At 46.8% G+C, this 10,024-nt stretch overlaps 4 protein-coding genes across 4 annotated transcripts; 2 read left to right on the forward strand and 2 right to left on the reverse strand.

Annotated features, from left to right (window-relative positions):
- Positions 1-3,124: 3,124 nt before the first annotated feature.
- PENARI_c007G04900 (isoflavone reductase family protein) lies at positions 3,125-5,027 on the forward strand (the record flags this gene model as incomplete). The annotated part of the gene is made up of 3 exons (XM_022630915.1): positions 3,125-3,598; positions 3,690-3,979; positions 4,796-5,027. 3 exons carry the CDS (start codon positions 3,125-3,127, stop codon positions 5,025-5,027), a joined length of 996 nt encoding a protein of 331 aa, XP_022488886.1.
- Positions 5,028-5,106: 79 nt separating this feature from the next.
- On the reverse strand, positions 5,107-5,758 carry PENARI_c007G09891 (uncharacterized protein; the record flags this gene model as incomplete). The annotated part of the gene is made up of 3 exons (XM_022631143.1): positions 5,107-5,112; positions 5,135-5,307; positions 5,368-5,758. 3 exons carry the CDS (start codon positions 5,756-5,758, stop codon positions 5,107-5,109), a joined length of 570 nt encoding a protein of 189 aa, XP_022489350.1.
- A 927-nt stretch (positions 5,759-6,685) lies between these two features.
- Positions 6,686-7,327, reverse strand: PENARI_c007G04722 (uncharacterized protein; the record flags this gene model as incomplete). Its single annotated transcript, XM_022630909.1, has 1 exon — positions 6,686-7,327. The coding sequence occupies one exon, from the start codon at positions 7,325-7,327 to the stop codon at positions 6,686-6,688; it is 642 nt and encodes a 213-aa protein (XP_022489016.1).
- Positions 7,328-8,670: 1,343 nt separating this feature from the next.
- Positions 8,671-9,793, forward strand: PENARI_c007G01486 (oxidase ustYa family protein; the record flags this gene model as incomplete). Its single annotated transcript, XM_022630743.1, has 3 exons — positions 8,671-8,938; positions 9,001-9,269; positions 9,350-9,793. The coding sequence occupies 3 exons, from the start codon at positions 8,671-8,673 to the stop codon at positions 9,791-9,793; spliced, it is 981 nt and encodes a 326-aa protein (XP_022489001.1).
- Positions 9,794-10,024: the final 231 nt, after the last annotated feature.

Genomic DNA, 10,024 nt, shown 5'->3' on the forward strand with positions numbered 1-10,024 from the left:
CACTGCGCGAATTCTTCGAGTTGATACCTCACAGTAGCTTCCAAAATCGAAGATCCCGTTGGAAACTCACGCCTTACTTCTCGGGGTGTAAAAATCTCTTCTCTAACCAACGTAGTTCTATCGGACAATCAATAATGAATCAACGGGTAATCTGCTAACTGCGAAGGGCACCCCCTTTACGTTTCCTCCAGGCCAGCTAGTTTGACCTGGTGATTGGAAGGACCACTGCCAAGGATCAGCGACCATTGAGCCAGTTTAGGTCGTTGATGCCTGCTAAGCTCGGATCCTCCTATCGCCGCCGATCTCGGTGGTTCATATCCGGAAACCGCATTTATTGCTTTGACGCAAACGAGATGTCAATACAGCCTGGCTGCGAGTCCAGTTTACATATCACATGATCCAGGGTTCCAGCTCAGCGGGACCCTTGAAAAGTTCAACGGGACCCTTGACAATGATGACTAATGATGGGTCCCGCTCAGCTTTTATGTCCCAATTTTATCTATTTATGTTGATTTTTATACAATATTCTAAAGGTTTCGACCCACTTAATTCTATACCCTACTAAAACGTACTATCTCCTAATATATCTCTCTATATATATTGTATATTTGTTGCTTTTGTATCTACTTATAAAGAGGGTGTAAAAGGATTCGATCAAAATAGCCTTCTATATTATAAATTATAAATAAACGAGTAATATTAGGTGATCGAAGGGTGTCGAGATCACATAACCTGGGTGGTCATGTGACCCTGGATGGTCCTGAGAGTAGTTAAATAGTTCTTCCAGGGTCGGAGCTTCTCTCCTTCCCCGTCAGTCTCTCTCAACTAATAAACTACCGTTATTGCTTGATTCTTTTCCCCTGTCAAGAAAGGGTTATACGGATCAACAAAGAAAGTGAGAGATATATAATTTATTAATAATAACAAACCACCACTTCTCTCCTTCTTCACCACCCAAATTTCTTTCCTAGGTATAAACATCTGTTTACAATCCTCTCTAACGCTTTTTTATAGATATTAACTGTATCTAGGACACTAGTATAGCGAACCTAGCACTCCAGCCCGGCCTAGGTCTAACCTAGGACGATTTTACTAACGAGACGGTTTTGACCGCTACCAACCCGGACGGTTTCGCGGGTTACGCACACAGTATGTGGACACAGGACGCGTTGTTTATATATACTAAACATATCTAGGCCCAATCCCAGACAACAACCTAGGTTAGAAGCCCATTGCATACCACACAGCGATTGCAGGTGGTGCACGCAAGTACGATATCAAGGCGGCTGATATCGCGCGGAACCCTCCCCCAAACCCGGCCCTTATCCTCAACAAGGAGAACATTGGCGTGTATATTGATTATACAAGGCAGGATTTGGGACCCGGTGAGGTGCTGGAGCTGAACGAGACCCATCATTAGTCACTATTTTCATGGGTCCCGTTGAACTTTTCAAGGGTCCAGCTGAGCTGGGTGTCCTTCCCTAACTGCGGACGGTTAGGCATATCCAGAAACCGCACTTAGTTAACTGCGGGCAGACCGCGATTTAGCAAACAGGCCAAATAGCTGAGCCCATGATTTACATCTTTTATGCAGACTTTGACACTTGGATAGTAGAGAAGCTGATAAATACGCAATCATAGATCTAAATCCTACATAATACAATCAAGTTATAAGTTCTAATATTTCCTTAACCTGATATATGAAATCTCGCCAGGAACTGCCATGCTAGATTTTGCAATCCAGTGTTTGAATTGATATCAGTCAGCACTTTTATGCGTCTCAGCATAGCCTAATTAGGTTAGTTATTTATTTGCGGTTTCTCTGCGGTTGACTGCGAGCGGCAACCCCTCATCTGGAACGTACTTGCTCGAAATCAAGTCTCCCCCCGCATTGCCAGGATTTCCCTTTGTAATTGGCACGATGAACGTCGATGTTCGGAGAAAGTATGGATGGGGAGATGTCTGACTCAGTCATGAGAGTGCAAGAAGCTGTTACATCTACGCGCTCTCTACAATAAGTGTGTTCGTGAGAATTACGTATAGTCGCTTAGATTGGGATCCGCATGCATCCTGCTACGTTGTCAGTACCCCCAATAACAAGGTTGGTAAACTGTAGGCATACAAGATTGTACGGTGAAATTTGTGTAGTAACGAAAAGCCTTGGGACAATTTCAATGACCCCCTGAAATGTACACCATTTGTTACCGAGTCCTATTCAATCTTCCAATGCCCACACGAGGTGAGAGGTGATTCAAGAACTCTGTTTAGTGTCTTTACAGGTCCGCTCGGAATCAGTTTCACCACTTTATTCTCTTCGGTTCTTCTTAGACCTTGACTAGATCCACTTCAGTCTACATCTGGTCTAGATCATCTCGCTCTGTCGAATAGAAAATGGACGTGAGCAAGTGTCTCTCATAGACTGACCACATTAGGCCTGGCGTCGCTAAAAATAGACATTCGAGAAACGTTCAAAGAGAACAAAATGGTGAAGCTGATTTTGATCCGCCCTGTACATCGTGCTGATGATTATAATCTATTCGCTTTCGCCCATTTGATATACTGCTAAGTTGGATGGAACCTAAATGGATATTGCATGTTGTGAACCTGGGTCCTGGAGGGACTGTCAAGAAGCCATAAGGGAGAAAATTTAGATTGCTAGACAAGAAATTGCTAGGATAAAGAAGAGCAAGCAGAGAACAAATAGAGAAATAGAGAGAGAGAAAGAGAAAAAAGAACGATCTAAGTCCTATGTAATGGAGAGGTTACCTGTCTCTCTGATCGGAAATGGTGATCTCGACGATGATTGTCGAGTCATCTGAGCTCCAGCATGCACAGTGATGAGATAAATTAACTCGGGCAATGTATCTGTATTGACCCATCAGAAACAGCTGAGGAGCACGCCAAGTCAATAGATGCAGCCCACCAAATGCAAGGGCTGGGTTTGACTTTGCCTTCCAACCCTGAATAGAAGAGGGGCAGGGATTTGAACTGATGCAATGTGATACCGATTTACTAGTGTGTCAGGGAGAAGTACACGTGTAGGCAAGGTTTTATACCTACAAGACCTGCGTGATTCAAAACCTCCCCTCTCCCCTCGAACTCGTACTTATATATCAAATAAGCGATGTCTTCATCTCTACGCCAGAACGTCATCATTGTCGGAGCTGCTGGCAACCTGGGTCCCCATCTGGTCTCAATTTTTGACGCCGACCCTCAATTTCATGTTTCTATCCTGAGTCGCACTTCATCCGACTGCAGTCAATTCCCACCACACATTCCAGTCCACCGCGTCGACGACTACAACACAAACGAATCTAAGCTTGTTGAAATACTCAGGGGCCAGGATGTAATCATCAGTGCTATCGCTGCCCAAGCCGTGCTGCATCAGAAAGCGATCATCGACGCCGCCCTCAAGGCCGGCGTGAAACATTTCGTCCCATCGGAGTATGGTCATGATACACGCAATGAGCAGGCCGCGAGATTGCTTCCACCTTTTTTCGTCACACATAAACGACTGGTTGTGGAGTATCTACAAAGCAAGGAGGCTGAAGGATTAAAGTGGACGGCCTTTGTGACTGGGCCTTTTTTCGAGATGCAAGTAATATTCCGGAAACATTGTAATAAGGGATGAAGAGCTTACACCGCACGCTTTCAGCGCACTTCCCCATATCCTGGGATTCAATTTTCAGGAAAGGCGTGCCATGATCTTGAAAGATTATGGTGATCACCATTGGTCCACGACAACTTTCAACACCGTTGCTTTGGCTGTCAAGAATGCTATCTTAGCCACCGAAAAGACTGCCAACAAGTACCTCTTTATCGAGTCTTTCAACGTGTCGCAGAAGGGAATCTTGTCCACACTCGAAACTCTGACAATGACCAAGTGGAATGTCAGTTATCATGATGCCGAAGAGGAGAAAGCACTGGCGTTAGGGAAACTGTCTCAGGGGAACTACAGTGCGCTGCCGACGCTCATGTGGTACGTTACGTGTGTCGAAGGGTATGGCGGGGATTATATGAAACACGAAGAGAGAGCGAATGACTTGCTATCACTGCCAGAGGAAAGTTTGGAAATTGCTTTGGCGAAAATAGTAGTATAGGTCTGAAAGAAAGACAGTCCGAAAGCCGCCAATCACAATTGTGTCGAAATATGGTCGACTGAGCAAATCTATACTTGGACAAGCGCCAGTACAACTCCCACTAACACGTAGAGAAGGCTGCCCAATAGCCAAACAATCCCAGCTCCTATTCCACTCATCTTCAGACCCACGTTGAAGGCATTCGTGAAACAGAGGCTTCCCAATATACTCCCCGCTGTCTGCATCAATTCAATCCCGGAGTATAATCTCGCAGTCTGTTCTCGTTTGACCAGAGCAGTGACAAGAGATCGTGCGACTATAGAAAACCCTGCTCCAGTAGCGTGGAGGCATATGCTTGGAATCAGCAATATGGTCGAGGTAGAGAGGCCAATGCCCAGTGATCCCAAGATGAGAGCAATATCACTCAAGCGTGCGACTTGAAGGTCTCTCCTTGGTAGGGACAGTGAATACAGAACTTTTTTCGAAAGGTATGGCAGTAGAAAAAGGAACACGGGGATCGTTATAGCCATGTGAAGGGAAGTAAGTAGATGAGCTCGTGCTAGAGTCCAAGCGAAGCGTGTCGAGATGTACTGGGTGAGGAATGAGGAGGAGCCCTGCGCCAGCTGCACCGTAGAGAAGGAGAATAGAAGTAGAAGTAGACGGCGATTGAAAAGAAAGAGGTAAGGCTCAATAAAAATTGTAATCCTCTCCAATAGTAAACGATGTATAGGCCCTGGTTTCGAAGATGTTTCGCAAATTGATGATGACTCGTCCGAGCATGGTGGTGCTGATTCCGACGACTTTGGTACCATGTTCATTGTCTCAGGGAGGGAAAGTGCACAGCCTAGCCCAATCATAACAGTCCCACAGCCGAGTAGCAGTGGTATCCAAGGGTTCAGAGTCATCAACCCGGAGCTGATGGCACTTGCAAGAAAGCTCCCAACCTGACTGGCGAGTCCGACTCGGAAGAACAATGTTGCTCGTTGCGCATCTGTTGAGAGATCAGCCAGCATGGACCAGATCACGATCAGTGCTACCATTGGTCCTCCACCTACGATCCAACTGAAAGAGGCAAGCCAGATAGCCCGGAGAGGCAGCGCATCAGAGAACCACAAGACGGAGTTGGTGATTAGTGCGTTGAGTACAAATCCAGGAATAGTGAGGCGGATAGCTCGCCGGCGACCATATCTATCTGCCAGGATTCCATATGGGATGGAGCAGATAGCACCTGTGAGTAATGTTAGCACGAACGGTTTCAAAGGTTGTCTTTACTCCGAAGTTGACGAACATAATAAGCCCTCGAACAGGTCGGAATATCCTTTGACAGTGGCAACTTCTGTCTGCACTGCTGTTATTTTACACAAGTGTTCAGGAAGATGACCTGTCAATGGCAGCCGAGCTGGGTTGTGGCGACGCCAGTATTTATCGCAAGCGATGGTCTCGATCACCCGCACCATAGGACCGGGAATCATCTGGCCACCAATCTCAAAAGATAACAATATCACGATCAATGTGATCAACAGCCGAAGACGAGTGCCTTTCGACCATTCCGAGTCTGAACCTTCGCTATACTCGGATTGATCCGGTGCGAGCGGGTCACTTGTCTGCGTTGGGAGGAACGGGGCATTCTCGCCATCGCGGTGATGACCGAGATCCGGCGACGAGCTAGACATGCTCATGGAGGATCATACGAAGGGATGGGCCGATGAGAATGGAAATTCTTGAAGTGACGAGCTTCCCAGGATGCAAAGCTAGTGTGGGGTTGTCATACACAAAGGGTTCAGATCGGCCTTTGAGTTTGACGATCACAGAAGCCGGAATGGCGGTGATTGTCGTGCATATTCAAATGTGACGGACGAATCATGTCGGCGACGAGACCTCCTTGCTCCCTGCATTAGATATGTGGCGTGGAGCGTTGCTGATTTTCTGCCCGGGTCGATCCGTTCCGAGGCCGTATTTGAGAAGGCAAGATCTACACGTGCACGCTCAGAAGGCACGGATATCAAAAATACGAGAGATGTGAAGGGAGCCATCTCCTGAGATATCTGGAGATGGCTCCGATGACGGTTGAACCAACCAGAAGACCTGACACAAGTCATGAATTGTACTAGGTAGCACTCCCCGGGGCCAGGGCTCTTAGTTAGGTGAACGTTTTCTTTGAAAAGAAACAGCACTGATTCATTGATTTTATTTACTTTGCTCTAGTGTGTTCATACAAGAACGGCCGTCTATCGAATCCCGAGGACCGGACTGAGCTTGGCTGAAGCCTCAGTGTCTAAGATTGTTATCCATTATATTAGAAACCCGAGATAGATAAGGCTGCCTGAACTGAGTTCAATTTGATTACGACCCGAAAGTAAAGCAATATTGGAAATCAAAGTGGGCTAGAGACTGCACAAATTATAGAATGCACACCGATGAACAGGAAAACTAACACTAGCCACAAATCGTACTCAATTCGGGAACTCGTGCAAGATCATCACACACTCTCTGAACGAACAAAAGCAAGGCGCTTAACTCTCTCTCGCAAGGAGCGTGTAGGTTGTTTGATGTTCGCAAAGGCTTCGTGAACGATCCCATCACTATGGCCGTCGATGACAAGGCCATTAGACGCTGGTGGTGGCTTCCTCGTCACGCTTCTCTGGTGCCACGTAATGGGTATAGTAGAAACGCTTCTCAAGGGCCTCGCCAGAATGCTCGGAAGCCTCGTCACGCTTCTCGGGTGCCACGTAATTGGTGTAGTAGAAACGCTTCTCAAGGGCCTCGCCAGACTGCTCGGAAGCCTCGTCACGCTTCTCGGGTGCCACGTAATTGGTGTAGTAGAAACGCTTCTCAAGGGCCTCGCCAGACTGCTCGGAAGCCCCATCGCGCTTCTCGGGTGCCACGTAATGGGTATAGTAGAAACGCTTCTCAAGGGCCTCGCCAGACTGCTCGGAAGCCTCATCGCGCTTCTCGGGTGCTTCGTAATTGGTATAGTAGAAACGCTTCTCAAGGGCCTCGCCAGACTGCTCGGAAGCCTCATCGCGCTTCTCGGGTGCTTCGTAATTGGTATAGTAGAAACGCTTCTCAAGGGCCTCGCCAGACTGCTCGGAAGCCTCATCGCGCTTCTCGGGTGCCACGTAATGGGTATAGTAGAAACGCTTCTCAAGGGCCTGAGAAGCGGACTCTAGCTGGTCATTGTTGGAGACAGGAAGTCCTAGGGTGGGCCCTATGGCTCCGAGGAAAGCAACAAGATAAGAGACGTGCATCTTGAGTCGAAAGAGATTCTTGAAAGAGTAGAAAATTGTTGACGAGGTGATTCCAAAAGATGAGAGTTGTATTCCTCAGTAGAGCTAGGGCATTTTATAAGTAATCAACTGTCCGCAATCCCATCATCTGTTCGTCTCCTAGACATCCAAAACCACCACGGTCTCTGCTACTGTAGATCATGCTAATAGCGGTCATATACTCAAGCCTGTATTACATAGTTCATGCACCTAGGTTGGCCATTATCCTGGCTACGTTTGAGCATTCCAGTGGCGCCCAGCTGCTTGAGGATGTGGCCGACTCATCACATGAAATGAGTGTCCTGGCTGGCAGATATCATGCTAGTGGTGGTCAGCTGCTTGACACTATACCCAATGGTTACTTGTGAATTATCTCTATCACACTATCTTCCTTCAGGTGGCAAGCTGGACACCCCGCTTTGTTGATACTACAAGACGCAAGTACCGCATATGCACGATCATATCGCATATGCATGCTCATGCATCTTCATTCTTCGATTATGGCGAATGTGATCAGGCTGTATGCCCCTGATATCGTATTTGAATGTCGTGATCGAGTGAATAGGTGTCCATCTGACGAAACGCTACGAGCCAATGGATTTATATTTGGTTCTACCGTTTGGCCTCTAAGTGACAAACTCTTCTTCAGGCGTTTTCTGTTATAATGTTGACAACTATGTAATGGAAACTCTGAAGTCGCTCCAAAAGCCTATTGTAGTATTCAAACTGGTTATGCACGCAACAGTAGCAAAGGTCTTGAGTAAAACATATATCCAAAGATTTTACTCAGGAAATTGAGACTAGAATGGTCGGTTTTACCCGCATGCACGCTCAATGTAATGCTAGAACTAGCTATGAGGGTATAATTACCCGTCTACGGTCAAGCCAATAGATTCCAGCTTTTGATCAAACATCTCCGTCAGTTCCCTCACTGGATTTTGGGCAAAACAGGGTCAATGCCAAGAAGTACTTCCCAGTGATCAGCGCTTATCATGAGGTCAACCCACCAATCTGCTCTCAAGAGTAAGCTCACTGGACTTTTCATGTAGGTTTTGAATAGTTTATGCACCAGAGTAGGTTCTCTGCACCTGTTTCAATCAGTTCAGCTCAGCCTATGGCCCCTGCAAGGGGCTCAGAACGCCACAGATCATTTCCGAAATAGTGCTAGGGCTGTTCCTCCTACTATACATTGAAAGCATCTGAATCCAAATCTATAGTAATTCATACGGTACCTTGTACCAGCTTCAGTGGATAGCTGCTTGCCTTAGATCTGATTTAATCTTCCTTTCCACGTCTAACCTTTCACAACACCCCTGTCAAACACAATGGGGTTCTCACAACTTTGGAAACTTTTCCACCGAGAGCCCAAGTTTCATTCACTCAAAACGGAGGCTGAGTATGAAGAAGAGGGTGACATTGAGTCCGAAGAGCTTCTTAGAAAGAGGAGCCTTGCACAAAAGCCGGCTCATTCAACCGCCTGGATCTTCTTGACGATTGCAAACATGGTCATAATGAGCATTACCATCGCTGTGGTGTTCAGTGGTAAGAGAGTTTTCGAGAAGAATGCTAGTCTCAGACCAGTGTCATGGTGGTGTAAGTCTCCATGCATTAATCAAACTACTCCATGATTTTGACAACGGTGATTCACACTGTAGCACCCATCCTCGATGATATACAGATTCCACAATATGAAACAATGCTGAACGGAACACTTTTCCCTTTGCAAGAGGTATCAATTGCCCGTGAGGAACCCAGTGCCGCGAACGACCAAGCTTGGCATCAATATGAGAAGGTCTTGACCCATGTCGTCACCCGCGATCAGATCATAAAGCTAGGCAAAGATCCCGAGACAGTCGCTCGCTTTGATGATGAATACTGGGGCATGGGAGATGATGCCTACATGGTCCAGCTCGATGTGATGCATGTAAGATGTTTCTCGCCCCTCACGCAATTGAGATAGGAACAGGAGTAAACATGATAGTGACTGACACGAGAGATCCACAGCAAATCCATTGCCTGAACATGCTCCGCAAAGCCGCTTTTGAAGACTATCCGGGCTATGAACCAGACTTGGACGCCAAAGACAAGATGTGGTGGATTCATCTTGGCCATTGCACCGATATATTACTCCAGAACCTCCAATGCAATGCAAATACGGAGGTCTTAACCCTGGATTGGGTGGAAGATCGCCAGGCACCTTGGCCAGACTTCAGTGTGAACCGAAAATGTCGCGACTTTGATGCGCTAGTTGACTGGCAACACAACAATGCTGTTGACGCCGACAAGTTCGATGCAATGTCGGCCCCTAAAAATGCTTTCGTGTGGCCGGCTCCATGGAAGAAGCAGGACTACGAACTTGGTATCAAGTTGGGCGACCATCATCTGCAGGAAGGGGAAGCTCTCAGTGATCCCCACGAACATCACACTCATCCGGCCGCAGGACATTAGTTTTCTAAGTGAAAATGTGATTTGGGTAGAATACTTTTGGTTAGTCTACGATAAGCAAGGGAATGTTCCTATAGGAATGTAGTTTTCAAGCCCGTAAATAATTACTGTCGGTAACCTGAGGCATTGCCTGTGTGTAGATCCTTCTTTGTCTTGCAGATCTAGTTTTCTCCCTCGGCCTCTCTCTCAATGTCAGGCCACGATCAAAATGATGGGTCGTTGCTCTCATTCAAT

The sequence above is a fragment of the Penicillium arizonense genome (genome assembly GCF_001773325.1).
Source record: "Penicillium arizonense strain CBS 141311 chromosome Unknown PENARI_contig007, whole genome shotgun sequence".
Lineage (NCBI taxonomy): Eukaryota > Fungi > Ascomycota > Eurotiomycetes > Eurotiales > Aspergillaceae > Penicillium > Penicillium arizonense.